Consider the following 27949-nt stretch of genomic DNA (forward strand, 5'->3'; position numbering starts at 1 on the left):
GACTCCACGCCCCCAGTGTGGTGGCGATAACAGGCTTCCCCCTTAAAGTGGTATTGGGGGGAGGCATTGTCCATACGCCGAGAGGTTGTCATTGCTCTCCCCCACCAGTGGCGGCAAAACGGGGAGCGGGCTCTCTGCTTGAACATATGTTCTCCAGAGCCAGCCCAATCCCCACACATTCTGGATAACCCTGAAGTTTCCCAGATCCCTGGCTGGGGACTGGGAAGGATAAACGCCCAATGCCTGAGCCAAGGTCTCCCTACATCTGAATCTTAATAAAGTTGTGGCCAATTTTAATCCCATAGCATGTTGTCTTGTGTCATTATTCTGCTCGGGAGTCGCCTAGGGTTTGGGGGACTCCGCCTGTCCACGCAAATAGCTAATTATTCCCATGGACACTTTACGTACGTTGTTGCTATAGTCACATTGAAGGCCATTAATTTGGCTTCGTTTCTGTGTGCCGAGGAGCAACATGAGTTATGTACAATTTGCTCGAGGTGGGTGTACCATGAGGTACAGCCAACTCAGGCAGCAGACAGGTTTGGCCCATGTGGCCCAGTCCATTATCTCCCACTTGGACTACTGCAATGCACTCTATGTGGGGCAGTTTGAAGGTGACTTGGAAACTACAACTATTCCAGAATGCAGCAGCTAGACTGGTGACTGGGAGCGGCCGCTGAGACCATATAACACTGGCCCTAAAGGAATTCCACTGGTTCCCAGTGCATTTCAAAGCACTGTATACCTGAAGAAGCGTCTCTACCCCCATTGCTCAGCCCGGACACTGAGGTCCAGCTGCGAAGGTCTTCTGCTGGTTCCCTCACTGCAAGAAGCAAAGTTACAGGGGACCAAGGAGAGGGTCTTCTTGGTAGTGGCGCCCGCCCTGTGGAACACACACCCTTCAGATATCAAGGAAATAAAAAACTAACTGACTTTTAGAAGACTTCTGAAGGCAGTCCTCTATTGGAAAGTTTTTAATGTTTGACTTTTTTTATATGTGCTGTAAGCTGCCCCGATGGATGGGGTATTATGTTGTTGTTGTTGATGATGCTGTTGTTGTTGTTGTTGTTACCATTAGACAGTTCCCCTGCACAAAGCCTACTGAAATGAAAAGAGCAAGAGATGAATATAAAATAGGCTTATTTAGGAGAACAATTCGTAAATAGATTGTGCACTATGCATGCTATTTAGTATGCAAGGTTTTTATATATAGCTGAGGTGCCAAATTGTTGTCAGCAAATCGTAAGGTGTAAGAATTCGTTTATTAATTTTTCTGACAGTAACACAACATGCCCCTGTTGGAATTCTCCCTTCCCCTCTGACCTGACATTTCACACGTCATGAGGGTTTCTCCTGACACCTCCAAAATGCCATGTTTCGCTGGAGGGATTCAAGATGCATACTTTAGGTTTCCACATTTGAGGTGAGTTAAAGCAGCTGTGGCGCTGTGGTCTCTCTCTAAACCACAGAGCCTAGGGCTTGCTGGTCGGAAGGTCGGCAGAAGGGTTAACAGAAGGGTTAACGTAATAAAGAGTTGATTTCAAGACAAGAGAGGCAAATGACAGAGTCGGAAATAGAGTAGATGCTATCCCAGTCTGTTATCAGACTGCATAGGTTAGGATAGCTGTTTGATGGGTCCTCTACACCCATTGCATTAAAAAGAATGGCAACCATTCTTCTGAGCTCCGAAAACCGTTGAAACTGAAGAGGAAAAACATGGCAGTGCAGTGCTGCTGCTGTTTTACGACGAGAAATCCAGTCTGGAAACACTACTTCGATTCCCCCTACTCTGTTGCCCTGAATCCCAGCCCTATGTCAATGGCCCTTACAACATCCCATTTCTCATATGGATAGGATTCTTCTGCATGGCTATCATCCAGATTGGTACACACTGCTCAGGGAAGCCCTCTTGCTTTTCCCGTCTCACGATGGTGAGACCGCTCTTTTCAATAAGACTGCTGAGGATGTTCAGATCTCGGATGACACTGCTGTCCAACGGGTCGAGGACACAGCCCTCCCGTGCCACGTTGTCCTTCAGGATAATGACGCCGTTCTCCTTCAAACCATCCTGGCAGCGAATGAAAAACCCCAGTAAATCCTTATCTGTCAGGTTTCCTACAGGAGGTCAAAACAGAACAGGGCTATACTTCTCATTGGAACAGCGGCTTCAGCCTTGCAACAGTATGAAGTTCTTTAAGGTGTAGATGCAATATTTATTACTGCAAATTTTGTACAACATTGCCACAAGAGACAGAATAGGGACAAAGTAATTATTTTTGGGGGGGGAGCATTGCATTACATCTCTGATTTCTGGGGGGGGGGGCGAGAGCAGGGGGCAAACTAGTTATCAGAGGAGTACATTGCACTCACACCCTTGCTTAGCACCATCCAGGAACGCCTAACAAGTAACTATACTTAATATTCTGTAAACTCCACAACTGCTTCACTTTGGAACACTTTGGTTAGGGACGGATGGACATGTAAATTCTGGTCCATCCCAGATCTCAGATGAAATGGGACTAAGAAATTATGAGGTGATTCAAGGTTCGCAACTATCCTGTGTCTCCCCCCCCCCCCCAATTTTTCATTAAAAAAACTTCTAAAATAGGGTATCCAGTGACCCACATTCTAAGCAGCTAGTATTCATGGTTCCTTGCTACTACATATTTTGAATGTTCATAGAGCAAGTCCCCTTTGGAGCAATGGGTCTCGATGGCATTCTGTTGCTCTCCAGAGGAATTGGACAGAAAAAGCAAGGCTGTCCCCATGTAAAACTTTGCAGTTCAAGGATATATTCCAAGGAGACAAATACATTGGAGGTAGGCCCAGAAAAGGGTTGCCAAGGGGTGTGACCTAGTGAGAGAAATGTGGAGGGCAGTATTGGACCACATCCCTGTGCTGTAAGCACTGACTACCCAGGGAGTTTTGTTAGGAAAATGGGAAGGGTGCCTTATACCAAGTGCACTGAGTTGGATCTTCTAGATACAGACCCTTGTTCAGTAGGCCTTGGTTCTGTACCTGCAGCCTGTGATGCAGTGTGTGGCCATTGTCTGTACAAGGTATGAGGAAAGATGGAGAGAGGTAGCCGGGGGACATTTGGTCCACTGACGCCTAGGGCTTATTCACACCTAAGTTTGCCCAGTGAACCCTGCTCTACCTCTCTTTCAAATCTTTCAAGTGGAGGCAGTGAAGGTCCTGTGTGAGTTCCTGGAGGCAGTTGGAGGATGGATGGCAGCTAACAGATTGAGGTTGAATCCTGACAAGACAGAAGTACTGTTCTTGGGGGACAGGGGGCGGGTGGGTGGGGGGGACTCCTTGATCCTGAATGGGGCAACTGTGCCCCTGAAGGAGCAGGTGCGCAGCCTGGGAGTCATTTTGGACTCACAGCTGTCCATGGAGGTGCAACTCAATTCTGTGTCCAAGGCAGCTGTCTACCAGCTCCATCTGGTATGCAGGCTGAGACCCTATCTGCCCGTGGACAGTCTTGCCAGAGTGATGCATGCTCTGGTTATCTCCCGCTTCAACTACTGCAACACACTCTATGTGGGGCTACCTTTGAAGGTGACCCAGAAACTACAATTAATCCAGAATGCAGCAGCTAGACTGGTGACTGGGAGCTGCCGCCAAGACCACATAACACCGGACTTGAAAGACCTATATTGGCTTCCAGTACTTTTCCGAGCGGGACCCAGGTGGCGCTGTGGTTTAAACCACAGAGCCTAGGGCTTGTTGATCAGAAGGTCGGCGGTTCGAATCCCCGCGACGGGGTGAGCTCCCATTGCTCGGTCCCAGCTCCTGCCCACCTAGCAGTTCGAAAGCACGTCAAAGTGCAAGTAGATAAATAGGTACCGCTCCGTCGGGAAGCTAAACAGCATTTCCGTGCGCTGCTCTGGTTCGCCAGAAGTGGCTTAGTCATGCTGGCCACATCACCCGGAAGCTGTACGCCGGCTCCCTCGGCCAGTAACGCGAGATGAGCGCCGCAACCCCAGAGTCGGACACGACTAGACCTAATGGTCAGGGGTCCCTTTACCATCACCTTACTTTTCTGAGCACAATTCAAAGTGTTGGTGCTATCCTTTAAAGCCCTAAATGGGCTTAGCCCAGTATACCTGGAGCAGCATCTCCACTCCCATGTTCAGCCCGGACACTGAGGTCCTCATCCAAGGGTCTTCTACTGGTTCCCTCACTGCGAGAAGCGAAGTTACAGGAAACCAGGCAGAGGGCCTTCTTGGTAGTGGTGCCCGCCCTGTGGAACGCCCTCCCATCAGATGTCAAAGAAATAAACAACTATATGACATTTAGAAGACATCTGAAGGCAGCCTTGGACTGTTTTTAATGACTGATATTTTTAATGACTGATGGAAACCCAGCCAGATGGACGGGCTAGAAATAAATTATTATTATTATTATTATTATTATTATTATTATTATTATTATTATTATTATTATTATCCATCTCCCTAACCTACCTCATCTGAATCAGAACAAACAGTGGCGGATTGCCATTTGTTCCAATTCAGCACTAAAGAGCATGTTTTGGGGAGGAAAGCAGCGAAGTGCTCCTACCCATGCTTAGAAAGCAGACAACAGGACAAGCAGAAAACCACTTTGACCCATGTGTTCTAGGCACAGGAAAAGCAGAAGCGTGGACAGCCCCTCGCTGCTGCATAACCTGTGTCACTCGCGAACACGACCAGTTATGTGCCCTTCCCATAGCTTCTCTGGCTCACTCGTTTTTACATGGGGGGAGAAAATGGCGGAACTGACCTGAAACCCACTGGATCCAGATGACGTCATATTTTCTTGGCATTGGCGTGAATTCCTGGAGGCTGCAGCAATAGTACATGTCGACTTTTTCTCCCTGGCCCTGCAAGTAGTTCTGAGCTTCTGTCAGGAAAACATCCATCATGTCTACCAGCTCCACGTGCTCGAATAAGGGAAGAAGGACATGTTTGCTCACCCTCCCAATTCCCGAGCCGCAGTCAAGAGCGAAGTCGGTGCCCGCTTTGCCAGGCCCCTGCGGAGAACACGAAAAACAACGCTTGAGCGCTCTGACCTCTCACATTCATTACCTCAGTAAACCTTGCGGAAATCTCGCAAGGCCAGTCTTATCCTTCTGTTATTGTTGAAAGAGGCAAGGAAGAGAAACAGTGGATTGCCCAATGCATTCACAACAGATACAAAACCCTTTCCTTTTTCTTTTCTTTTTTAAAAACCCAAATAAATTGTTTTTGCATTTTCTATTTTACAAACAATAAGCGGAAAGCAAAAGACAAAAAGGAACAGAATACAGTACAAACAACGTATCACAGGGGTCAGCAAACTTTTTCAGCAGGGGGCCGGTCCACTGTCCCTCAGACCTTGTGGGGGGCTGGACTATATTTTGAAAACATATATATATATAAATGAACGAATTCCTGTGCCCCGCAAATAACCCAGAGATGCATTTTAAATAAAAGGACACATTCTACTCATGTAAAAACACCAGGCAGGTCCCACAAATAACCCAGAGACGCATTTTAAATAAAAGGACACATTCTACTCATGTAAAAACACGCTGACTCCAGGACCGTTCGCAGGCCAGATTTAGAAGGCGATTGGGCTGGATCTGGCCCCCGGGCCTTTGTTTGCCTACCCATGACGTATCCCCTTTGACTTCCTTCCCCTCCCCCCACCATTTATGGATCCTTATGTTACTATTTCCCCGCTGCATCTTCTCAAAAATTCCAATTATTATAAAGCCTTAATCAATAGGTAATTCAGTTTTTTTTACTAAAAGGTTTCTGCCAATCCCACTAATGTGTGTAATTTTTTGCAATAATTTTTCAGATACATTATATACTTTCTGTTATGTATTGAAGTTCTCACCCTAGGCCACTAGGGGTGTGTGTATATAGCTCATTCTGCTGCAGTTTTCACTCAGGTCCGCACATGCAAATGAGGGATTGAAAAGTGACGTTCAGGGATTGGGTAACTACAGAAAGTTGTTGCTGTTGCTTTGTAGCTGAGTTCTATATAAGCAGGCTGCTGAGGCCTTCAGCTCACTTCTGTTCCAGCCTGAGAATAAACAAGAGCTGTTTGGAAATCACTGTGTTGTCTGCTGTGTCCACCCACTACTTAACACTTTCCCCATGCCTTATTCAAGGGGGTTGAAACCCTTTCCGCCCCCTATAGCTGGCACCCCTGATTGACCCTGTGGGGTTGTATAGAATAACAACAGATTCACATGGAAAGCCTTCCCCGTCACTCCACGATACCACAGGAGCGATTAAGTTAGACTCCCTTCCCAACCCCTGGCGCCACATATATAGGAGCTATCCCAGGGCAGAATTTGGCTCTAAATAGTCTCCCTCTAACATTACTAATAGTGGTAAATCATGTCAGGTGCCCATATGCCATTTCTGCTTGGGCTGTGCTTCAGTGATTAATTCAGCAGATTATTAAGGTCAAACCAGGGGCAAACAGACAGTGTCATAGCTATAAATATCCCTGGTTGCAAAGAGTAATTGTAGAATAAGCTCAGTGGGCATTCTGCCCCCACTTTGCTCTGCTGGTGGTACCGTCCTCAACATAAGCATGCAACACACTTTAATTTGCTTTTTAATTTGCTTTTAGAAGGAGGAGAAGAAGAAGAGTCCTTAGTTCTCGCACAGGTGTCATGGGAGCAGATGTCAAATCCTCAGGCAGGTATTAAAAAAGGTAAAGTACCCCTGAGAGTTAAATCCAGTCGCAGACGACTCTGGGGTTGCGGTGCTCATCTCGCTTTACAGGCCGAGGGAGCCGGCGTTTGTCCACAGACAGTTTTTGCGGGTCATGTGGCCAGCATGACTAAGCCGCTTCTGGCGAACCAGAGCAGCGAATGGAAACGCCGTTTACCTTCCTGCCGGAGTGGTACCTATTTATCTACTTGCAATTTTTTGGCATGCTTTCGAGCTGCTAGGTATAACAGGTGGTTTTCATGCCAGAGGCAACAACTGTCGAAACGACCGGCTGTTTTGAATATATAGCTTTAGGACAAAATCCCATTTTGGAAGTACACAAAGTCTCTAACTCAGGAGTGGCTAACCTGTTCAATCGAAGAGCTGGGAAAGACTGTGGAAGCAAGGTATCAGATTTACGGCGTGTAATGTTCTGAGAGAAAATATTATGAAAATGATGTATAGATGGTATTTGACACCTGTGAAATTAGCTAAGATGTATCATGGAGTGAGTAATGAATGTTGGAAATGTAAAAAAGTAGAAGGTACCTTTTATCATATGTGGTGGACGTGCCCAAAGTTAAAGGAATTCTGGGAGAAAATCTATAACGAGCTTAAAAAAGTGTTAAAAAACACATTTGTTAAGAAACCAGAGGCCTTCCTGCTGGGCATTGTCAACCATGAGATTCCCAATAGAGATAAAACATTTTTTTATGTATGCCACAACAGCTGCTAGGATTTTAATAGCGAAGAATTGGAAAAGTAAAAATTTACCGACAGTGGAAGAATGGCAGATGAAGTTGATTGAATACATGGAACTCGCTGAACTGACCGCGAAACTCCGAGACCAGAGAGAGGAAGCGGTGCAAGAAGATTGGAAGAAATTTAGAGATTATATGAAAAAATGCGAAAAGATAGAGATTTGAATTGGAAATCAGTTGAATTAATGGCAACAGAATAGATTATGTTTAGTAAAAGTAGGATATAATTGCTAGAATTGTTAAGGTGTATAGGAATGATATAAGTTGTTAAAGCTAGAGATAAGATGATAGATAAATAAGGTATGGATTAATTGTGAATGATGATTTAAAGTTGTTATAAAGTTACTAAAGTAAATTTGTAATGAACGCAGCATAGAAGATGGGAGGAAGTCTATTAAGTAAGAATTAAATAAGTATAAGGATGCTTAGGATTTTTTTTGTTGTTGTTGTTGTATTTTTGGTGTTTTTAGTTTTTGTTGTTTAGTTGTAGTGTTTGTATTTTGTATTTTGTATTTTGTATTTTGTTTTTCTTTCTGTTGTTCCTGAAATATAATAAATTCTCTTTAAAAAAAACAACAAAAAACGAAGAGCTGCACACCAGTGGAGGGTGCCACCAAAAGTGGGTGTACGCACTTTGCATGCACACACTTATGGAGAACACACACAGGCGCCACCTCCTCGACTGTTCTGTGCTGCAAGCACAGCAGCGGGGATCATTCAGTGTGAATCCTACCAAGTTCAAGTTGTTGCAATACCATAAAACACCATATGAACAAATGGAAAGCAATTTTAAAAGACCAGTCAAAACTCACAGGGCATCTGTCACACATGACAATGGCTACAAAGACCCTCAGCAATTTTCGAGGAGCCTATGCGGGGAGAGGGAGGCATTTGGTAAACTCTGATTTTGCCTATTCCCACTTGTTTCCACACTTCCAATTATATTCACAAAGCAGAGCATTTTGTATAACATCCTATGACGAATTTCAGGGACACAAGAAATTTCAGGTGTTATGAATGCAACTGAGTAAGCATGCAAATCCATCTGAGTAACAGAGCACGTGGAGTCATTTTAATTTACACTTAAGCACACTCACTGAATAGACATTTTTTTTCATTTTTTCATTTACATTTATGATATGCAGTATAGAGTTGGGACTCTGGGAAACTGGGAAGGGATTAAAGGCAGGAGGACCAGTTGCCATTGTTGTTTTAAATTCCATTAACTTACCGGTACACTAAAGAAAATGAATATGAATTAGGAATAATTGATATTTACTGCAATCCTGCTCAGACAGCCACAAAACTTTATCTAGTAGTGTAAGCATTTGGATGGTGGTTAATGGACTGAGGTTAAATCCTGACAAGACAGAAGTACTGTTTGGGGGGGGATAGGGGCGGGCAGGTGTGGGGGACTCCCTGGTCCTGAATGGGACAACTGTGCCCCTGAAGGACCAGGTGTGCAGCCTGGGAGTCACTTTGGACTCACATCTGTCCACGGAGGCGCAGGTTAATTCTGTGTCCAGGGCGGCTGTCTACCAGCTCCATCTGGTACGCAGGCTGAGACCCTACCTGCCCATACACCATCTCGCTAGAGTGGAACATGCTCTGGTTATCTCTCGCTTGAACTACTGCAATGTGCTCTACGTGGGGCTACCTTTGAAGGTGGCTCAGAAACTACAACTAATCCAGAATGCAGCAGTTACACATGATTGGCAACAGCCACCATGACCATATAACACTGGTCCCAAAGGATCTACACTGGCCCCTAGTACGTTTCCAAGCACAAATCAAAGTGTTGGTGCTGACCTTTAAAGCCCTAAATGGCTTTGGTCCTGTGTACCTGAAGGAGCATCTCCACCTCCATTGTCCAGCCTGGACACTGATGTCCAGATCTGAGCGCCTTCTGGCAGTTCCTTCGCTGAGAGAAGTGAAGCTATACAGGGAATCAGGTAGAGGGCCTTCTCGGTAGTGGCACCCGCCCTGTGGAACTCCCTACCATCAGATTTCAAACAGTTGTTTATTTGACTTTTAGAAAACATCTGAAGGCAGCCCTGTTCTGGGAAGTTTCTAATAGTTGATACTGGGATACTGGGGCAACGCAGTCATATGGGCAGCATATTATTATTATTATTATTATTATTATTATTATTATTATTATGCATTTATTAGGTTATGTTATTTTGCAGTAATGATAAAGTTCCCTATTTGTAATATTAGCATCTTAAACCGAACCAGCAATACAATATTGGTAATATTTGGAACAGCTCCTATTAGTGTAATGAGTTTGCAAATTTTCAAGTTTTTACCGAACTTTGTCAGACAGAATGTAAAGGCAGCTCACTGTCAGACATAGAAGAGAAGGTTTTCTACTAGTACAAATTGAAGGGGACAGTTCAAATAGCTAAATATCCCATATTGATTATGAATGCCTTAATTGCTTTCTAAGCTTGTCTATTTGTGTATCATTCACAGCATTTGTGCATTAATATATTTTCTGTATTTTTCTGTAATATTAAGAGAGACAAAGGAATGTGCCTAATGTTGCTTCTTCAACTATTTCTGGGAAATCAGCCAAAACTAGCCAGCAGCTTCAAGGTAAAGATAACGGTGCACGATCTGGAATTAAAACAATGGCCTGTTAATACAGAAATAGCACCTTGGCTGTTACCATAGAAACACCATCACGAGAGAGGGGGACGGAAAGCCCCTTTTAAGGAATGTGCCGTTAATATTAATTGTGGTTAGCCTTTAATGGGCTTAAGAGCTGGTCTTGTTGATTGATCATACTGGAGGCATCAGGCTTGTTGGAGTTGTGTATCCTTACATGTATTGGTATGTATTGATTTATATTTGTGTATTGTTCCTATGGGTCTTTGGGAGAGGGGCAGCTCTGAGTTGTGTGAGCAAGGGGGGGCTCTCAGCCTTGGACGGGATGCATGCGCTTTCTGAACAGCCGGGAGGAATGCAGCTGGAGTTGGCTCCTGCCACCTGTATTAACATTATATTCAGTCCATTAAGATGTAAGGTATTTCCTAGTTAGTAGACTCATCCCCTTGCATGGGTATTATTGATTTATGCCTTTGTATTTCCTATCTAATGCAATAAGTATTATTGCCGGTTAACTGAAGTTATGCTTTCTTGCTGATTAGACACACACATGCCTTATGAATAGGTTCAACCTTCAGCATACAATAGGGGACTGTTGTTGCTTATGTTGCTATATTTCTGGGAAGCCTGCCAAGTACATTCAAAGCTCGCCAGGTACACATTCCCAGACTGGGGAGGCTTTGGGAGGTTACCCTCCTAGGGAACATGTGAACCTTGAGCCAATTTTCGGTTTCTATTTTCGGTTTCTGTATTATCTTTATAAGGAATACGCGCCAGTCTCTCAGTGCTCAGTCCAACTTTTGGATTGTGCCTTTTGCTTTGCATATGCAACTCAAAATAAATCCTGCTGAACCCTGCATGGTGTTTTGCCTCTTCGTGTTCCTGAATCCACCACTCAAGAGCTCAAGAGCCCATTATGGTCTTACAAAATGAGTTGGCAACAAAATCCTATCCATGAAGAAAACCCAAATTGCCATTTGCTCTCAATGAATGCTAAACAGTGCTCCCTGTGCCCTCCAGTGGGGGGTGGTGTGGGGGGAAGCAGCTGGACAAGAGGAATTGCGGATAAGCGCGTAATCTATTTAGCAATACAGTGGTACCTCAGGTTAAGAACTTAATTTGTTCTGGAGGTCCGTTCTTAACCTGAAACTGTTCTTAACCTGAGGTACCACTTTAGCTAATGGGCCTCCCACTGCCGCTGCGCAATTTCCGTTCTCATCCTGAAGCAAAGTTCTTAACCCGAGGTACTATTTCTGGGTTAGCGGGGTCTGTAACCTGAAGCGTCTGTAACCCAAGGTACCACTGTATGTACTCAACAGGATCTAGGACGGGGGTCCCCAAACTAAGGCCCAGGGGCCAGATGCGGCCCAATCGCCTTCTAAATGCGGCCCGCGAGCAGTCCGGGAATCAGCGTGTTTTTACATGAGTAGAATGTGTCCTTTTATTTAAAATGCATCTCTGGGTTATTTGTGGGGCATAGGAATTTGTTCTTTTTTTTTTTTTTCAAAATACAGTCCGGCCCCCCACAAGGTCTGAGGGACAGTGGACCGGCCCCCTGCTGAAAGAGTTTGCTGACCCCTGATCTAGGACATTATTGTCTAGCGTATCATAGAATCATAGATTTGTTGCCACCTATTTCAGCCATGTGATAGGACTATGAAATCTTCACCAGAGGTTTCAAGTTCCTTGGTTCCCATTCATTTAGGGTAGCTCTCAGTCATATTCTCCTTGAACCTTATGCCAAGCTCCAAAAATACACACGACACCTCTGCCAATAATGAATTAAGACTTAACTCATTCCTGGTGCTCATGGTTCATGTTACTGGGTGAGAGACCATCCATAGATTGTACCCATGCTTTATGTCACAAGTTTCAAAGGGAAACTGCTGTCAGTTTTGGAGACAGAGCTTTATTAAAACTTAGAGCTAAACTCACATACAAACCTGGCACGTAGGTTGTACACAGGAAAGGAAGGGCAGTCTGAACTGAGCACCCTCTGTCCTCTAACAGAGAATCGTGATAATTATATTTCGTATTTATATAGCACATTCTAATTCACAAAGTTCTTCATGTATGTTATCTTTTTGAAAACATCACTGCAATGTAGGTGAGGGATGGAGGAGAAATTTGATTTAGTTCTCATTTAAAGAGAAGGAGGAATTAAAGAACCTTTTAATGAGGGTGAAAGAGGAGAGCGCAAAATATGGTCTGAAGCTCAGCATCAAAAAAGCTAAGATCATGGCCACTGGTCCCATCACCTCCTGGCAAATAGAATGGGAACAAATGGAGGCAGTGAGAGATTTTACTTTCTTGGGCTCCATAATCACTGCAGATGGTGACAGCAGTCACGAAATTAAAAGACGCCTGCTTCTTGGGAGGAAAGCAATGACAAACCTAGACAGCATCTTAAAAAGCGGAGACATCACCTTGCTGACAAAGGTCCGTATAGTTAAAGCTATGGTTTTCCCAGTAGTGATGTATGGAAGTGAGAGCTGGACCATAAAGAAGGCTGATCGCCGAAGAATTGATGCTTTTGAATTATGGTGCTGGAGGAGACTCTTGAGAGTCCCATGGACTGCAAGAAGATCAAACCTATCCTTTCTGAAGTAGATCAGCCCTGAGTGCTCATTGGAAAGACAGATCCTAAAGCTGAGGCTCCAGTACTTTAGCCACCTCATGAGAAGAGAAGACGCCCTGGAAAAGACCCTGATGTTGGGAAAGATGGAGGGCACAAGGAGAAGGGGACGACAAAGGAAGAGATGGTAGGACAGTGATCTCGAAGCTATCAACATGAGTCTGACCAAACTGCGGGAGGCAGTGGAAGACGGGAGTGCCTGGCATGCTCTGGTCCATACGACTAAACAACAACAACAACCTAATCTCCATTTTCTGAAACAATGTTTGGGCCAAAACACAACCGTCCTTCAATATTTGCACTTCTCTGAATCTTTGTAGTGCAGTTCCCTGGCCAAGCAATGTGTTAAAAATAATAATAATAATGCACACGCTAGGGCAAAGTGTGTTAGTTAAAATAACATACAAGCATGCATATTAAGGAAAATTGCTTTGGGAACATGTATATAGTAAACAAAATTGCACACAAATGTGTATATTGGAGAAATCTGCACAAAAATGCTAATGAATTCTCCCCACCCCCACCCCATAAACTGATGTGGGAATGTGGAGAAGTGGACTGAAGGCTGGTAAAACGAGAAACTCAGAGAAACAGAAATTGGCCAACACATCCATCCATCCATCCATCCATCCATCTATCCATCCATCCATCCATCCATCCATCCATCCATCCATCTATCCATCCATCCATCCATCCATCCATCCATCCATCCATCCATCCATCTATCCCTAAAGGTAGGTGTGAATTATTACCCCTATCTCACAGATTGGGTAGTTGAAGCTGAGTGTACGGCTTGCTTAAGATCACAAAGCAAATTCCTGGCAATGGGAAGAATAATAAAAACCATTGGCTTCCTGGTTTGGTCACTTGGTCCCTATGCTAGCTTTTACCTTGAGCATGAACTGGAGGCTATGTGTGAGAAGGCTCCGTTCATGAAAGCCATCCATATTTCATGGCTGGTGCCAGATGTGACTTGGCTCTAAGGAATCATGAAATGACAACACAGCATGAGAACAAAATCTAAACATGTAGATGAGTAGCTCTTTGGAATTTTGGGTTGATTAAATTTTTAACTTTTTGCTGTACAAGCAACCATATAAATGTGACTGCTTTCAAGTCACTGAACGAACAGTTTGATCGTTGCTAAAAGTCACAGTGAGCACGGTGACTGAGTGAAAGGATTAAGTACCACTTGAGAGCTGTTTAAACAGCCCTGAAGTAGAATTTATTACACTTAATCCTTGTTCTGGCTCCAACGCCACTGAGGAGTTACAAACCTCTACAACTAAATTATTATTATTTCAGATATTTCTGATTGATTTTGTAGGTTAGGACCTTTTGACATCTTCTCAGAAAAGTTTTGTTATTTTCAAGCGACTAACTTTTTTATATTGAGACATGCCACCCCTGTCTCCAAGCGGTGTGAGATTTCAGGGATTCCAGGCACTTACACAGGGAGGAAGGCACAGCAGAGGCTGCGGCGGCAAACCTGTGTGGCCCTCCAAATGTTGCTGAGCATATTATGCATTCCTGGCTGGGGCTAATGCAAGTCGAGAGTCCATCGACATTGAGGGGCTGCTCTGCCAGACAATGGGAGAATTTCGACACTGTCATCTGTGTGCATGTTTCCAGTTGTCATTTTAAAAATCGCCTTTATATTCAGCATGGGTTGATTTCTATTCTGCAGTGTATTTCTAATTGGTTTTAAATTTGGTTTGCTTAAATGTCTTTTATTGGTTTCGTACATTGCTTTGGGGGCTAATTTTTTGCAGAAAGGCAATTGAGAACTGTAATAAAATACATAAATAAATCAACTGGTTGTCTGAGATACATCTTTCCAGTCTGTTTAACTTCTCCTTAAATGAGTCCCAGGCTTTGTGGTGTTGGTTTTTTCCCCCTCCAAAGTTGTTTTCCCTTCCTATAGGTCTATTCCTTCTTTAAAAATTAACGAAATGCTGACAGTCAGATATCTCAGGGCAGCCGAATTATATTAATGCATTGCCACACCTGGTGGAAGGCATTAGAAGCGCACTGAAGGAACATAAAACTGCTACCCAGGAAAACGTACAACCAGTTCGAGTCTCTGAGATAAAAGAGTTGCAGATTGTCATGGCTGACCGGAACAAATGTACAAAAGCTGTCGCTGCTTTCTTGCAAGGAGCCATTGAAATATCTTGTCATTGGAAAAAATGTCATTTCCTGTCCTTACCCTCAGCGAATACGTATACAGCCAGTTAAGGCCGAATTCTTCTCACAAGGGCCGACTGGATTTGAGCAACACACTTCCAAAGGCAAGTTTCAAATTTGTGGGCTATTTCCCCTCAAAGACGTTTACACACACAACCCTCGAAGAAGAAGAAGAAGAAGAAGAAGAAGAAGAAGAAGAAGAAGAAGAAGAAGAAGAAGAAGAAGAAGAGTTTGGATTTGATATCCCGCTTTATCACTACCTAAAGGAGTCTCAAAGCGGCTAACATTCTCCTTTCCCTTCCTCCCCCAACAAACACTCTGTGAGGTGAGTGGGGCTGAGAGACTTCAGAGAAGTGTGACTAGCCCAAGGTCACCCAGCAGCTGCATGTGGAGGAGTGGAGACGCGAACCTGGTTCACCAGATTACGAGTCTACCGCTCTTAACCACTACACCACACTGGCTCCATATTTCTCTTGCACAAAATGGGGGCATAATGATAAATCCAAAAGGGTTTATAACAAGAGATGTGAACTTCGAAGACAGGCACAACTCACCCCTATAAAATTCTTAAGGAATTCCCTGGAGGACTCAATATCTGTGTTGGACAACTCGATGAAATCCCCCATCATGCCTTCTTCCGATGCTGGCACCTCTTTGTAGAAATGTTTGGCTCTGGCGTAGAACTGCATCTCACCGTTGATGACTTCGCTTGTCAGAGCATAAAGTTTGACTGCCAAGAGACAAAAGCAATAACTGCGTGTGGACTTTCCCAGTTGTATAAACTGATTTTTTTTAATATAATTACTTCTTGTTAGAAGGCAGCTGAGCCGGCCCAACCATTAGCCTCAATGAATCAATTGCCTCAAGCGGCAGGTTGCAGAGAGCTGGGGCTGGGGGGAGGCAGATCTGGAAAGGATAGAGAGGGGCATCCTTGCGTGCCTTTGCAACTTTTCTGGCGGCTGTGGCTGCAGAATCGAAAGGATCTTGCTGCCACCCACCTGGGCATGGCTCCAGGTCTGGGTTAGTTCAGGTGAGGAGAGGCACTCCTTGAGGTATTGGTGTCTGTGTCACACCCTCCAACATTTCTCCGATGAAAATAAAGATTAACAGCTAAATAACGTTCAAATGCGGGCAAACAAGGAGTCTCATGCATAGGGAAGGCTCCTTGATGCAGGACCTCCCTTTTCATAAAACTCCCTTTTCATCATGCTTGCCCGGTACAAGTAACATATGCAGAGACTACAGCTGCCATTTTCTGTTATGTAATTCATAAAATCTACATTGCCTGCCAGTACAATTGCATTATCTTCTGGGTTTTCTTCTGCATTAACAAAAGTCACTTGCCGTGATACATATTGTTGGAAGTACAACAGCAGTTGTTTTGTGTTATGTTTTATGTTATGTTATGTTATGTTATGTTATGTTATGTTATGTTATGTTATGTTATGTTGGAAGGGACCCAGGTGGCTCTGTGGTTTAACCCACAGCACTGATCAGGGCTTGCTGATCAGAAGGTCGGCGGTTCGAATCCCTACGACGGGGTGAGCTCCCGTTGCTCGGTCCCAGCTCCTGCCCACCTAGCAGTTCAAAAGCACGTCAAAGTGCAAGTAGATAAATTGGTACCGCTCCGGCGGGAAGGTAAACGATGTTTCCGTGCACTGCTCTGGTTCACCAGAATCGGCTTAGTCATGCTGGCCACATGACCCAGAAGCTGTACGCCGGCTCCCTCAGCCAGTAACGCGAGATGAGCGCCGCAACACCAGAGTCAGACACGACTGGACCTAATGGTCAGGGGTCCCTTTACCTTTACCTTGTGTTGTGTTGTGATGTTATATGGGTTAATTTTGTTGTTGGTGAGTGAGCTAATCAAGAGGAAAGGGTAGATTGTTGTTTGGTAGAGTGGCAGAGTGGTCTGATCTTCACTGAGGTAGCATGTACTCTGATTGGCTATGTAGTTTTGAGGGAATTTTCCCTCTGTGTTTTGGTTGTATGTCTCCCTGCTTTGTACAAGGTTTAAATTAAGAAAGAGAAAGCCTCTCTGTTCCTTTCTCCTCCGATTCCATACTTTTGTGTTCAATTTCCTCAGTAAAATGTTATCAGGATTACTTTCCTCTCTGGAATCCCTCTGCCTTATTCAAGTGATTTTGCTAACACATACATTGTGAGAAAGACTAAAATACACTCTTAATTTGGTCATTTACAGTTTTGTTTTCTTTAACATTTGCTACTGACAGCAAATCCAGAAGTGTAGGACTGCACAGTTTAACAATGACGACATCCCTTGCAAGCATCAAGAAAATGTAATGGGAATAATTCACAGCAAGGCAGACTGTGAGAATAGGGCTCTTAAGTTTCATCTAAACAACATGCCTGCGCTGTTGCTCCTTCCAACAAAAGCAATGTTCCCAGCCCTCCTTGTCATCACCTGCTTAAGACAACTGCTGAGCGGATACTATTAAACCTTTAATCCATTACACATTTATGTTATGCCTGAGAGATGTATGCTGCAAGTGAGTGCTGAACTCAGCACAGGTCAGACCTGGGGTTGTTTTTACACCCCCTGGCGATTTATTTTTGCATCCTCTGCCTCAAACAATTTTGCAAATGGAAACAAACAATGGCAGATGATCCCCTGGTTGTGGGGACTGGGCTGTAATGGTTGCTGTGCAATTTTGGGAGCTTCTCTTTCTGTCTCCTGGCACATATATAAGCCACATATGACCTGCGGAAAGGAAATAGCATCTGGCTTCCGGTTAGGTGCCGAGTCAATGGCGGACGGGAGTCCGACGGCTCCGTCCTCCGCTAGGCGATAGGGATTTCCGTGCCTGCGCCACGGGTCCCTTAAAGCCACGGGAAGAGCGTCCCGTGGACCGACGGCTTCGTGGGTCCCAGACGTGCTGTCTCCGCTTCTGATTGACCCTCGTAAGAGGGAAAACCAGGCGAGCGGAGCCCCAGCACGGGACTGAAGAAGCGACTGCCTGCGGAGGATCAAAGCAGCGATCCCGCCAGACCTGAGCACCCGGCACTTCCTACACAGAAACTTCCAAAGAACTCTGTAAGTTAAAGAATTGGATTATTTTACAAGTTTAAAGAGCACTGCTTGCAGAGGAAATTGCAAAAGGAAGCCTGTTCCCTTTGAACTGTTTGCGCAAGCTTGGTAGCGCTAAAAGATCAAAGCCGCGACTAACGGGAAAGTTTTGCGAACTCTGCCAAACTTTTTAAAAGTTGATTAAAAGTTGCTTAAAGGATGTTTAAAGACTTAAAAACAGTTGATATGGCAAAAGAAGATGCCCCTCACCCTCTGGATTAGGATTCCGGGTCAGTAGCGGGCTGTGATACATTGTTGCCATTTTTTCTTTGTTGGTGTTTCAGTGACTGTTTACCAGTGGAGACATTTTGACTTTTTTGTAACCAGATACAAGTTACTTTATGGACTTTGGTGGTAACACTGCAAGTTAGGAACTGTTACTGACTTGGGCTATATGAAAATAAACCCTTCTTGGCTTTAAGGAATTTATATTCTGAAAAATTTAAACTCTTTGCCTAAAAGCTGGATTTTTGGGACTGGTGTGGGCTCCTGGCTCAGCAGTCTCTTTGTTCTCAGAACTGAGCTGCTGGCCACCTGGTGTTTACTTTTGGGACTGTTGGCCTTCTGCTGTGAATGTCTGAGATTGTTACCACAGCAACTGGAGTGACCTTGAGATTACAATTGCAGAGCCCACAGGAGATGGACACTAGATCAAAAACAACTGGTGCTAGCTCTGCACAAAAAAGAGGCTCTGTTTCCCTAACTCTACAGGAACAAATGGAGAAATTGGTTGTTAGTGTGGCAGAAATTGCAGCAGGATTGAAAAGCGTTACTGAAGGGTTGAAGCAAACACAAGATCAAGTTTCATCAGGAAATACAGCAGTGAACTCAGCAATAGAAAAATTACAAGCTGACATAAAAGCTGATATTAAAAATTCTACGCAGACCCTGGAAAAATCAATTGGGCAAATTGAGGAGAATGTAAGGAAGAACAGAGAAGAAATTAATAGGATTGGGCAGGAGGTGACCACCCTGAAAAAGGACTCAGAGGAAATTAAAGTGGTCAAGGAAAAAATAAAAAAGGTGGAGGAAAAATTGGACAATTTAGATTTGGAGCAGATAGAGAATATTGGAACACGACAGAGAACTGTTGAAGAGTCTCTCGCTTTTCTGCAACTACATCAGAGAGAGGGCAACATCCGTCTAAGGGGTCTTCCAGAATTAGAAGGGGAAGACCTAAAAGCATATATTGTGAAGCTATTTTCAGGATTTTGGGAGGTAGAAGAAGTTAACGTCTCAGCGCGCATAGTGAAGGCCTTCAGATTTGGTCCAAGAGGTTCCAGAGGAAAGAAAAGTAACAAAACAGTTAGTGACTGTTTGATTGTGTTACACGATCGACACGATAGGGACTTTTTTCTGGACCTGCACTATAGAAACAACCTGGTGGTAGAGCAGAATAAAGTAATTTTTTATAAGGACATCCCCAGATTTTTCCTGGACAAAAGAGTTCCTTACAACGACTTGGCAACTGAGCTTAGAAAAAGAAAAATTCCCTTCAGTTGGGAATTTCCAGAAGGCCTGGCATTTACGTTTGAAGGAAAAAAGATAAGAATAAGATCCTTGGCGGAGAAGCAAAAGTTTTTGGACAAGCATCTGGAACAATTTAAAGGCACACCACTCGACCCAGCACAATTCTACAGGTTCCCAGCGGAATTTCCATCACCGCCGGGACTACCAAGTTTACCAGGTCCAAGCCAGGATCCAGAGAAAGACAAGAAAGGAGAAGCAACTGGAGGAGAAGATTAAAGAAAGGAAAATGGCGCTCAAGTTAATGACATGGAATGTCCGGGGATTGAATCAGAGACCAAAGAGACGCAGAGTGTTTTACAGCATAGAAAAGAAGAATTTGGATATAATATGTTTACAGGAAACCCACATAGCCCGACGTCATAGAAGATTACTACAGAACAAAAAATTAGGCCAAGAGTTTATATCATCGGACAAGGTCAAGAAGAGAGGAGTAGTGATATATGCAAAGGAGAAATATAGCCCAAGACAGCTTTTTAAAGATGAAGAAGGGAGATACATCGCAATTGAAATTAATATACAAGGCGAAAAACTTTTGATTCTGGGACTTTATGCACCAAATGATGGAAAGTCAATTTTTTATAAGAAAATACATGATCTGCTGTTGGACTATTTGGATTATAAATTAGTTTGCCTTGGAGACTTTAATGGTGCAGTTTCCACATTAATGGACAGATCTCAAAGAACCAAATTAACGAATGATGGGAAACTCCCAAAGACTTTTTTCGAAATGGCGGATAATTTGAATTTGGTGGACTCTTGGAGATTAAAAAACCCTACAGATACAGAGGCAACTTATTTTAGTGAATCTCAGCAGTCATGGTCGAGGATAGATTATATTTGGATTTCGAATGAATTGGCTCCAAAAATACAAAAGGCAGAAATTGGTCCTAAAACTCTTTCAGATCACAATCCGGTACAGTTAAATTTAAAAATGATTTCCAAGGATTCTTTTAGATGGAGAATGGATGACGCTTTGATGAGAGACACCAAGCTAGTAGAAAGAGCGGCAAAAAAGATGAAAGAATACTTTCAGATAAATTGGAGTTCCGAAGTGGAGAAAAGAATTGCCTGGGATGCAAGTAAAGCTGTAATGAGGGGATTTCTCATTAGTGAAAAAGCAAAAAAGAAGAGACAACAAAATGCAGAAATGGAGAGATTGTTGAAATCAATCAAAGAAAAGGAAAAAGAATTAAGAGGACATCCCAGATGTGTTAAAATCCAAAAAGAAATCAAATACTTGCAATCCCAATATGCTAATATAATGAATCAGGACATTGAATGGAAAGTGAAAATGATGAAACAAAGAACATTTGAATCGGCTAACAAGTGTGGAAAACTACTAGCTTGGCAATTGAAGAAAAGACAAAAGGCAAATGTCATCAATACTTTGGTAGTAAATGGAAAAAATGTGGAGAAGCCGGAGGAAATCAGATGGTGTTTTCAAAGATTCTACAAGCAACTGTACAAGGAGGAGAAGATAGATGAAGCAGAAATAGACCGATTTCTGGAAAAGAACGGATTGCAAAAAGTCCCAGAGGAAAAATTAGCCACACTCAACCACCCAATATCGACACAGGAGATAGAAGATGCAATAAACAACATGCAATTAGGGAAGGCTCCAGGACCGGATGGATTAACAGCAAAATATTATAAGGCATTGAAAGACTGGCTATCGCAGCCGCTAAGAGAAATTTGCAACAAAATACTAGAAGGAGATAGGGCACCAGAGACGTGGAAAGAAGCCTTTATCACACTGATTCCAAAACCAGATACTGATAAGACTCAAATGAAAAATTACCGTCCAATATCCCTTTTGAATGTGGATTATAAAATTTTTGCAAATGTATTGGCTACAAGGCTGAAAAGAGTGTTGAAAGATTATATACACAGAGATCAAGCAGGTTTCTTACCAGGAAGACAAATTAGTAACAACACGAGAATTATTGTGGACATTTTAGAAAAACTGGAGAGAAACATAAACACAGATGCGGCACTACTGTTTGTTGATGCAGAGAAAGCATTTGATAAAGTTTCTTGGACATTTATGAAAAAGAATTTGGAAAGGATGGGAGTTGGAGAAAAATTCTTGAATGGCATTAAGGCCATCTACACAGAACAAAGAGCTAAAGTAATAGTAAACAGTGTGATATCGGAGGAGTTTGAAGTTGAAAAGGGAACAAGACAAGGGTGCCCTATCTCCCCTTTACTTTTTATTACGGTCCTGGAAGTCCTCCTAAATATGATACGAAAGGACAAACAGATAAAAGGAATTCGTGTGGGAGAGAAAGAATACAAACTACGCGCCTTCGCAGACGATCTGATGTTATCCCTGCAGGAACCGGAAAGCAGTGTCCCCAGAGCCTTGGAAATAATTGAACAATTTGGACTTGTAGCTGGTTTCAAATTAAACAAGCAGAAAACCAAAGTCTTAGGAAAAAATTTGAGTGCAGAACAAATTCAAAGAATACAGGAAGGCACTGGCCTCAATTTTGTCAAAACAGTAAAATATCTAGGTATCAATCTCACAACCAAGAATTTGAACCTGTACAAGGACAACTACGAAAAACTGTGGATGGAAATAAAGAAAGACATGGAGATATGGACAAGATTGAAATTGTCGTTAATGGGAAGAATTGCCGTGATAAAAATGAATGTCCTACCAAGGATGCTGTTTTTATTCCAAGCCATACCAATTTTGGACAAACTGGATTGTTTTAAGAAATGGCAAAAGGACTTATCAAAGTTTATATGGCAGGGCAAAAAGCCAAGAATCAAGTTTAAGATTCTAACAGACTCTAAAGAGAGAGGAGGCTTTGCCCTGCCGGACTTAAGACTTTACTTTGAAGCAGCGGCCTTTTGCTGGCTAAAGGATTGGTTTAAACTAGAGAACGTTGATGTATTGGACTTGGAAGGATATGATAATATGTTTGGCTGGCATGCATACCTTTGGTATGACAAGGTTAAGATCCACAGAACTTTTAAGTCGCATATAGTTAGAAAATCCTTGTATCAGGTTTGGATTAGATATAAAGACTTGTTAGAGAGAAAGACCCCTAGATGGATTTCTCCAGTGGAGGCCAAAGCCTATAAGAGACCGAACATGTCTGCAAATTGGTTGAGATATATGGACATATTGCAGCAGGAAGGGGACTCTTTTAAGCTAAAAAGCTACGATCAAGTGAAAAGCCAGGTCCCCGACTGGCTGCATTATCATCAGGTATATGAAACATTTAAAATGGACAAAAAAGTTGGTTTCCAAGTAGAAAAATCAAAACTGGAAACAGAACTGATAGAATCGAACTTTAAAAACCTTTCCAAAATGTATAATCTTTTGCTAGAGTGGCATACGAAAGATGAACTGGTTAAATCGTCAATGATAGATTGGGCGAAAGATGTAGGACATAATATTATGATGGATGACTGGGAGAGATTGTGGCAAAAAGGTATTAAATTTACTGCTTGTCATAGCTTAAGAGAAAATATAATGAAAATGGTTTACAGATGGTATTTGACACCAGTTAAGATAGCTAGGATGAATACCAAAATGTCAGATGTATGTTGGAAATGTAAACATGCGCCGCAACCCCATAGTCGCCTTTGACTGGACTTAACCGTCCAGGGGTCCTTTACCTTTTACCATCTTATAAAATTATTTTTAAAGCAACACATGCTTATTTATTTTGTATATACAGTGGTACCTCGGGTTAAGAACTTAATTAGTTCTGGAGATCCGTTCTTAACCTGAAACTGTTCTTAACCTGAAGCACCACTTTAGCTAATGGGGCCTCTCGCTGCTGCTGTGCTGCCAGAGCACGATTTCTGTTCTCATCCTGAGGTAAAGTTCTTAACCTGAGGTACTATTTCTGGGTTAAAGGAGTCTGTAACCTGAAGCATCTGTAACCTGAGGTACCACTGTAAACGTTTATCTTTCAAACAATTTTTTTTTTTTTTAAAGGCTGCAAAACTACTTTGGCAGTTGGCGATATCGTAAGCCTCAGGCAATACTAGGATGCCCAAGACATGCAGATTTCTGCTGACACGAAAGAGGAGTCATGCTGTAAACCTGCAGAACTGCAGCCCACCCACTCACCCACCCCTGTCACCTGCTTCAAAGCTCATCCCAGAACAAAGGAAAGAAGTAAGTGGGTTTGGAGGACAGTGACAAGGTTGCCCACTGTTCGTGAAGTGACATGTCTGCCTTCAAATTGAGACAACTACCCCCAGTCTCCAGCCCGGCTGAATACAAATCTGGTGTTCTAGTTATTGTTAAAAATTGTTTGGCATATGACGTTTCTCCTTTGCTTGCTTCATGATCGCTGCGTGAATGACAGTTCTGTGCTTACTGTGCTTCAGATTTTTAAGAGGTATGTGACAGCTATTGCAACCAAGCGCCTGGGTGTTTAGCTTCACAAGATCTTGCACCACAGGGGTTTCTCCGCAAATGTGTTAAACATTTTTGCTAGACAATGCATCTAGTCCTTCTCCCAGATTATTATTATTATTATTATTATTATTATTATTATTATTATTATTAGTACCCCGCCCATCTGGCTGGATTTCCCCAGCCACTCTGGGCAGCTTCCAACAAAAATCAAATACATTAAAATATGTAAGAAAATACATTAAAGTATGTAAGAAAACGGAACTTTAATGGATGTAGTAGGTACCACTAGAACAGTGGTGTGGGTCCATGCAAACTGGGGGTCCCAAATAGGATATGTGTCTTGATTGTAGACCCTGCGGGACACTGTGTACCCCAGTCAATGCTACTACAGGTATACGCAGCAGCAACAAATGCATCCAGACAGTAGTCCAGACCAAGGGAAGTCATAAAGGGACCCCTGACCGTTAGGTCCAGTCGCAGACGACTCTGGGGTTGTGGTGCTCATCTCACATACAGCTTCCAGGTCATGTGGCCAGCATGACTAAGCCGCTTCTGGTGAACCAGAGCGGCGCACGGAAACACGGTTTACCTTCCCGCCGGACTGATACCTATTTATCTACTTGAACTTTGACGTGCTTTCAAACTGCTAGGTTGGCAGGAGCAGGGACCGAACCGCCAACCTTCCATACCTCTCTATTCTGCATTGGTCAGACCACACTTGGGAGTCCTGTGCATAGCTGTCAACTTTCCCTTTTTTGTGGGAAATTCCCTTATTCCAGCGCCATTTCCCATTGCAAAAAAGGGAAAGTTGACAGCTATGGCTGTTTCCCAATGCAAAAAAGGAAGGTTGACAGCTCTGGTTTTGTGTCCAATTTTGGCCCAACATTTTAAGAAGGATGTGGACAAGCTGGAACATGTACAGAGGAGGAGGACCAAGATGATCAAGGGTCTGGAAACCAAGCCTTATGAAGAATGATTGAGAGAGCTGCGTATGTTTAGCCTGGAAAAGAGGAGACTGAGAGGAGATCGATAGCCATGTATCTCAAGGGCTGTCACATGGAAGATGGAGCAAGCTTGTTTTCTCCTGCGCTGTAGGGTAGGACACAAGCCAATAGCTTCAAATTGCAAGGAAGGACTAAACATCAGGGAAAAAACTTTCTGACAGTAAGAACTGTTTGAATGTGGGACAGATTCCTTCGAAGGTTGTGGACTCTCCTTCCTTGGAGGTTTTTAAGCAGAGGTTGGAAGGCCATCTCATACCCTCCAACATTCTCCAGTGAAAATAAGGACATCCCATTCCATGATAATTTTACTATTTAAACCCCACGCATCTTACTGGGCAGCTTCCAACATATATAAAACATAATAAAACATTTTTTTAAATCCTTCTCTGTACAGGATTGCCTTCAGACAGCTCAGAGGTCAGATAACTTCATACCCACCAACATTCCATCAATGAAAATAGGGACATCCTAAGGAAAAGTGTGACATTCTGGGATCAAATCAGAAACCGGGATGGCTTCTCTAAATCAGGGATGTCCCTGGAACATAGGGACACTTTGAGAGTCTGTCATCTGTCTTGTTTGCTTTAGTTGAGATTCCTGTATTGCAGGAGGTTGGAATGGATGACCCTTGGGGTCCTTTCCAACTCTACATTTCTATGATTCTTTATGTATCAGCATTAGCCATGGACTTTCAAAAATGCTGGGGGACACATGGGAACTGACAGTGGCTGGATCTACACACACCCAAGAAGCATTTCAATTAAATGCGTTTTAAACTTTGTATGAGAAATCGGGTTGGCAAAAACGGAACTCCACAGCGCCATCTGGTGTCACAGTGTTAGAATGCATAAGCAACGCATAGAAAGTACTTTTTCTTTGCTTTGCCAATGTAGCTGAGTCCAGTATCACCTCTTAGCTTCTCCCACTGCTCAAAGGTTGCTAGGTTCTTAGCAGGGGCAATCAGAATAAGGGCAACTATCTGACTGTTGATTCAGGACCCTAAACTGTGCTCTTATACTAAATTTCCTTTTTTTTCTGTGTATATTGTAATGTTTTGTTGTTGCCGTGGCCATCGGCTGATGCAAATAAAGTTTTATCTTAGTCTTAGTCTTCTCCCACTGCTGCTGGTCTCGCACATTCCCTTTGCTCTAGTAACAGTTTACCCTGTGTACATTAGCAGATCTTAAAACCGAGCAGCATACAAGTGAATTTCAAACACAAGACACAGCAGGATCATAGAACTGTAGAGTGGGAAGAGACCCTGAGGACTGATCTCTGCAAATTCTCTTTTCTTCCTGGGGTTACTGGCTGACCTGGTCCATATGACACACTAAGGCAAATCATGGTTTAGCATGAATATGTGGGCAAGTACCGATAGGTCCCCGGGGAGATTTTGCTTCTCCTGGTGCTGCACTGTTGCCAGCTAAGCCATGGTTTGGCATAGTGTGTTATCCAAACCTTGTGGTCTGTCTTGCACGAGGCAAGCCATGAACTGTAACCAAAGTTTGTTCTGTTTGTCTGAAGGAAGCAAATTACAAGCCCAGATTCGGATGACATTGGAAGCCAAACCATGGCTTAGCTCATAGCGGCGTAAGGGCTGGAGAAGCGCAGCAACTGCAATCTCCTCTCTGGGGACCTTCAGGCTTGTGGTATTTTTGCTCTAAGCCAAGAGTTTGACTTAGGGCTCGTCCCATGCATAGAAACCATGGGTCTGAGGCAGTTTTCTGCTTGCCCCCTGCTTTCTAGAATTGTTTCCAATTAGTTTTCCCTTTGCCGTGCTGCTTTCCCATGGAAAAATAAGCTTTTTCGTGCTAAATCAGCACATACGGATCATCTGCGGAAAACCCAGTTGCTGTTTGTTCCGATTCAGTGCTAAACTGCTGGCTTTCCTGGGGGGAAATAAAAGGCAAACAAAAATGTGGACGGGCCCTTAGTGTTATGTGTGAACCAACCCACTGACTCATAGTACTACATAGAGTACATAGAGTAAAGGTAAAGGGACCCCTGACCATTGGGTCCAGTCATGTCCGACTCTGGGGTTGTGGCGCTCCATCTCCATTAATGGCCGAGGGAGCCGGCGTACAGCTTCCGGGTCATGTGGCCAGCATGACAAAGCCGCTTCTGGCGAACCAGAGCAGCGCATGGAAACGCCGGTTACCTTCCCGCCGGAGCGGTACCAATTTATCTACTTGCACTTTGACGTGCTTTCGAACTGCTAGGTGGGCAGGAGCTGGGACCGAGCAACGGGAGCTCACCCCGTCATGGGGATTCGAACCGCCGACCTTCTGATCAGCAAGCCCTAGGCTCAGTGGTTTAATCCACAGTGCCACCTGCTTCCATAGAGTACATAGTACTAAAGCAGGCTGTACCCATACCTTTCTAACACAACCTGCAACTATAGGGGCATGCAAGAGACAGAAGCAGGCAAGGGAAAGGGAACCTGGTCAAACCTTGGTGATGGATTCTGGGGGTGGCCCACTATCGATTTTTAATATGCAATCAGGCCATTAACAACTGGTCGGTGGCATTGACTAATGGAGCTTACAGATGCTTCCTTCAGCAATAATTAAACATTTGGAGACGTACTGCCAAGATTTATTTTGCCGGTCGACTGCCATCCATATCACATTTAAAGATGACTGCAGACGAGTATTTCAGGAGCAAATAAATTGATTGATTTCACCTCTGTGGAAACTTTTCAACCAATATGAAAAGAGGGTGGGGCTTCCAGGGCAGAGGTCCAAAACCCCGGCCTGCTCTTAATTTCAGAAGCCAAACATACCCTGGCAAGCCACTCAACACTGCTGCTGCTTTTCAGCTTACTCACCCAAAGGCAGCCGCTCCAGAAGGTAGAGATAACTCTGGAAAAAATCGTTCCGAATTGCCTTGTGGAGGATGAAGGACATGCTGTGTCGACAGAGTTCCTCATCTGTCTTGTGCCAGCGTGATTTAAAGGCTAAATGGGCCCCCTTATACTCCATGCTGTTCAGGATTTTCTGGAGGAAGTTGCCTGGGTGCCAAGTGGGACCTGTCTGCCCTCTCAGAGGGCTCC

At 43.6% G+C, this 27949-nt stretch overlaps 1 protein-coding gene across 1 annotated transcript; it reads right to left on the reverse strand.

The window, feature by feature from the left end:
• Nucleotides 1-1580: 1580 nt before the first annotated feature.
• METTL11B (methyltransferase like 11B) lies at nucleotides 1581-27949 on the reverse strand. The gene is made up of 4 exons (XM_033151001.1): nucleotides 27725-27949; nucleotides 15446-15621; nucleotides 4768-5017; nucleotides 1581-2115 (listed from the first exon to the last, which is right to left on the reverse strand). The coding sequence occupies exons 1-4, from the start codon at nucleotides 27876-27878 to the stop codon at nucleotides 1826-1828; spliced, it is 870 nt and encodes a 289-aa protein (XP_033006892.1). The 5' UTR covers nucleotides 27879-27949; the 3' UTR covers nucleotides 1581-1825.

Source organism: Lacerta agilis, chromosome 6, assembly GCF_009819535.1.
Source record: "Lacerta agilis isolate rLacAgi1 chromosome 6, rLacAgi1.pri, whole genome shotgun sequence".
Lineage (NCBI taxonomy): Eukaryota > Metazoa > Chordata > Lepidosauria > Squamata > Lacertidae > Lacerta > Lacerta agilis.

Excerpts from the sequence above, each read along its gene's own strand:
- METTL11B (XM_033151001.1), bottom strand. The coding sequence starts at position 27,878 with ATGGAGTATAAGGGGGCCCATTTAGCCTTTAAATCACGCTGGCACAAG. Across the intron at positions 15,622-27,724 it reads TCTGGAGCGGCTGCCTTTGG|TCAAACTTTATGCTCTGACA; the intron begins GTGAGTAAGCTG and ends GTCTCTTGGCAG. Across the intron at positions 5,018-15,445 it reads TCCTTAAGAATTTTATAGGG|GGGCCTGGCAAAGCGGGCAC; the intron begins GTGAGTTGTGCC and ends TGTTCTCCGCAG.